This window comes from Sphaeroforma arctica (assembly GCF_001186125.1).
Source record: "Sphaeroforma arctica JP610 unplaced genomic scaffold supercont1.681, whole genome shotgun sequence".
NCBI classification, from domain to species: Eukaryota; class Ichthyosporea; order Ichthyophonida; genus Sphaeroforma; species Sphaeroforma arctica.
This window is the reverse complement of record NW_014039877.1, coordinates 16635-20930: the sequence shown is the minus strand read 5'-3', so window position 1 is coordinate 20930 and position 4296 is coordinate 16635. Positions and strand designations below refer to the sequence as shown.

At 38.2% G+C, this 4296-nt stretch overlaps 1 protein-coding gene across 1 annotated transcript; it reads left to right on the top strand.

The window, feature by feature from the left end:
- Positions 1–2196: 2196 nt before the first annotated feature.
- On the top strand, positions 2197–3808 carry SARC_08014 (hypothetical protein; the record flags this gene model as incomplete). The annotated part of the gene is made up of 3 exons (XM_014298022.1): positions 2197–2349; positions 2510–3730; positions 3769–3808. Exons 1-3 carry the CDS (start codon positions 2279–2281, stop codon positions 3806–3808), a joined length of 1332 nt encoding a protein of 443 aa, XP_014153497.1. The 5' UTR covers positions 2197–2278.
- Between the last annotated feature and the right edge of the window lie 488 nt (positions 3809–4296).

Below are 4296 nucleotides of genomic sequence, written 5' to 3'. Positions count from 1 at the left end.
TGCGTGAGTGAGCGATTGTGTATCCGCGAGTGTATATATGTGTGTGAGTGTGTGAGTGATTGTATGTGAACTCGTGTGTACATACGAGTGTGGATGGGTGGGGTGCCGTGGGAAATCGTGGTGTGTGTATACAAGTATACGCTGGTGTTAGGGCGTGTTTTGCCTCTCTGTTGGTGCCAGGTGGGTGGGAGACATTTTTTTTTGACAGTCTGGAAGGCTGATCATGAACAAATATATTACCCCCATGTCTGTACGTATTCAGGCCCTGCGATGTTCCTCCCAGCCGTGATTCATTGTTGACATATGTCCATTTGAGGGTCCTTTAAAAAAATGAAAAGGCCCCCATGTTTGAAATTTTTTTTTTATTCATAAATTACAGGACATAGGGCCGTAGGCTCTACATAAATTGTTTTGCAAAAGTAAAAAAGCTGAGCAATTTTATGCTCCATATATGTTGACATCACGTTGCTAGAACTCTAGAGAGTAGATAGTGTGTGTCAGACTGTCAGTGACTCAGTGTCCCTTACTGTCTGACTCATCTTTCACTGTGTGAACTGTGACTTTTAGACTGACAGTCTCACACTGTGACTGTGTGAAATCTGACATCTCTCTACTATCTAGAGTAGAGTCTTGACTCTAGAGTACTAGATTAGAGAGACTGAGAGACTCTCTCTACATACTATTTTTACATAGGTTCTACTACTCTACTCTAATCTAGTAGAGAGTACTGGGCTGGGATTGTAGAATGTAGGAGGGTCCCACTGTCCCAGCCGTGATTTATAGTTGACATTTTATTATTATAAACAAAACCGAATTTTATCTCGTACATTTTACTGATTACTGTATGCATGTATTACTGTATGTAATACCTTTTTTTAGAAACCAAAATTTTGTCTCTGTTGCTCTTTTGAGCACCATGGCATGTGTCTGAAGTTTTTTAATAGGAGTCAGGGACTCAAGGAGTCAAGGGCCGAATTCATTCCCTTTTTTTTATGAAACGAAATGAGCAAAAGAAAAAGCACCAAAATATGTTTCTTTATTAATCTCTCGGACAGATGTTAGCGAATGACGTCACGATAATTGTTGATCTTTAAAATAAAATAGAACTACATAGGTGTCGTGTGTATGTCGTATAACTGTATGTACAAAGATAGGAGCTGTAAGCCTGTAACAAATAATCAAATATTGGACTTATTTAACACCCGGGGATTGGGGTTGACACAAAGATACATTTAAAAATTTATTTCATTGGTAGTTATATAATTTGAACTCATAGTATTGACGGGTAATAAACTACAGAATGTTTAATCTCATCACGATTGGACAAATTGCTTTAAAAGTTTTGAAAGTACGAATTTGTACCAGAACTGGGTCAAACTAGGCGCATGTATGCATCATATAAATCCATACGCGGATGGATGACTACGAGCGCCTAGTTTCAGTTCTGGTACAAACTCGAATCTTTCATAACTTTTGCTCAGGATGAGATTTAACATACGTTTATTACTCGTTGATTATGATAATTGGAGTCATCTATATACCAATGAAGTAGATTTTCAAATTGGTATTTGTCTTTTTGAATCCCTATTTTTAGTTTTTTACTCACTACAGTCAATGAGTCAAACCTCTCTATTTGAGTACTTTTTTAAAAATTGGATTTTTTAATCTCTTCTGAAATGTTCTTTTTTTCAAAAGGCATGTAGAGTACTCCAGAGACCTACTATGTAGTATGTACTTAGGTACATAATCTAAAATCCTAGTAGATGTGGGACAGGTCCAAGGAAGAACTAGAGATGGTATGTAGGAACTATTTAAATAAAAGTGCAGCGCCGACGCCTTCGAGTTCGAGGCACTTGACTTGACACGGGATATCCGGAAGCTGAGTAGAGATTGCAAAAGGTTCTGGAAGGGATCTACTAGCTTTGTGATATCTACAGTTAAACAAAAACAAAATACTATATAAAAAAATTATGTGTGCGATTTGATAAGAGAAAATTCGAAAGTCGGAAAGAGCTTTTGCTGCGCTATGCGATCGAGGTGATGGAAGCAGCTACAGCCCACAGACACGTGGTGTTTAATCAAAAATGAAGATCTCGGATTTTAATTTGACTAAATAGCCAAATACGATATATCTCAGTCTGATACTATATTTATACTATTTCCAGAGCATATATATATGTTGAAAATATGAACGCTGTGGAATAACACACTTTCATTTTTTAGATTTGATCTTTACGTGTTTAATACATAGCTACCATATCCTTTTTGGTCTGCGATCATGATTGAGGAACAGAATGTTGATCTGCATGAGGATTGCAAAACGCGGATTAATAATCTTAAACGCATAAGGTGTGTATTTCAGCAAGATATCACAAACTTTTTTAATCTATATTTCATACGTCGACCTCAAAAATTATTTCTGTCAGTTGCGCAGCAGTATCATTTTTGATAATTTCTTAGTGACTTGCAGCAATAGGTTTGAAAGTATTGTGCCATTCTATATTCCCAGAGCAAATCTGCACGAAGCATTACGTGCTCACTTGCCAGACTATGAGTTGCGCCATGTGGAAAGGCAATTGGAATCAGATAGAGCCCAAAATCTTGCCGCGCAGGATGAAATAAGGGATCTGAAGCTTCAACTACAGCGACCATTGTCTGGAAACTCGAAAACAAAATGTGAAACGGATCCAAGCGACAAGATGACGAAGCTTATTGATGAACGGGATAGCCTTGCAGCCGAAAAAGAGGAAATGACCAAGCAATATGATCATTTAAAAAAGGAGTGCGAGACTGCAAATCAGGGCTTGATTGTAGCGAAGGATGCACTCATCGCAGCAGAACAAAGTGCGAAGGACGAAAAAGGGGAAATGACCAATCAATTTGATCAATTAAAAAAGGAGTGCGAGACTGCAAAACAGGACTTGATTGTAGCGAGGGATGCACTCATCGCAGCAGAACAAAGTGCGAAGGACAAGATAAATGAATTTGATACCAAGGTAGCCGAACTTGCTGATGTAAAAGAGAAGTTTGCTACGGTTGAAAGGGAAAAAGAGAACATATTGATCGAACTCCAAAGTAAAGAAGCTGCGCTGTCTTTGGCTATGATTGCGGAACAGGAATCCGAGGATACTGTAAAGCAATTGCAACAGGAACTTACTAGCACAACCGAGGACCTAAACAGCGCACAGCGCGCACTATTAGCCGCAACGGGTGCGAAGAACAATGCGGAGAAATCAGCGAAGCAAATGTGTACAGACCTAAAAGCAGAGAAAGAATTGTGTATAAACACGATTCGAGATGAGATGGCGAAGGAAAAAGAGGAAACGATCAAGCAATTTGATACCGTGGCAGCCAAACTTGTTGACAAGAACATTAAAATATCGAAAGACCTCGAGAACGCCACCAATGCAAAACAGAAATTGCAACGGGAACTCAGCGCTATTAAGGAAAAGATGCGCCTAGCTGACGCGAAACGAGACGCTGCGAAGAAAGAACTATTAGAGTCAACGAATGCGAAAACTGAGGCGGAGGAAAAAGTGGTGGAACTGAAGGAGGAACTAGAAAATCTGAAGGATGAATTCGCTGCAAATGCTACAATCAGTGCTAGAATCAGGGAGCCTAGCGAAGCCGAACCCTCGGGACTGCTACAACCGATTCTCCGAGATAATGAGCGTCGCTCGTTGTTTTTAGGGTCTCAGGACAATAATGACTCAGGGTTCTTCAGTAGCACGTATGGAAGTCGAGATGTCAGTGACTCGGACGAGAGAGAGAATCTAGTACGAAGAGCGAGGATAATCTGGACGACTAGCACTGGATCATTATACCATTCCTCCAATTGTTCTTATCTCCGCGTGACTCGCATACCCGTGGTATATAGTGAATCGATGGCAAATAGGAGAGGTTGTATCCGTTGCTCAGGGGACCTAGACGATGTCATGTGGCATTTCGGTGAAGATAGGATTGTGCGATATGTTTAAAAAAAAATGTGAAGCAACGCACGAGGTCGAGCAGGCTGAGCAAGTATTATTTATTTTTTAAACAAAACAAAACATTTATAGGTTCGATAAAATGATTTTTGTTTTATATATTTTAAAATATAGATATATAGATAGATATATTTAAATATAAATATACACAAACACATATATATATAATATATATATATATATATATAATAAAATACATATCTATATTAATGTTAATATATAATATTTATATATATATATGCAAAGATATACATATACATTTACATATATATGTATATACAAATATGTATATATATAAATATGTTTATAT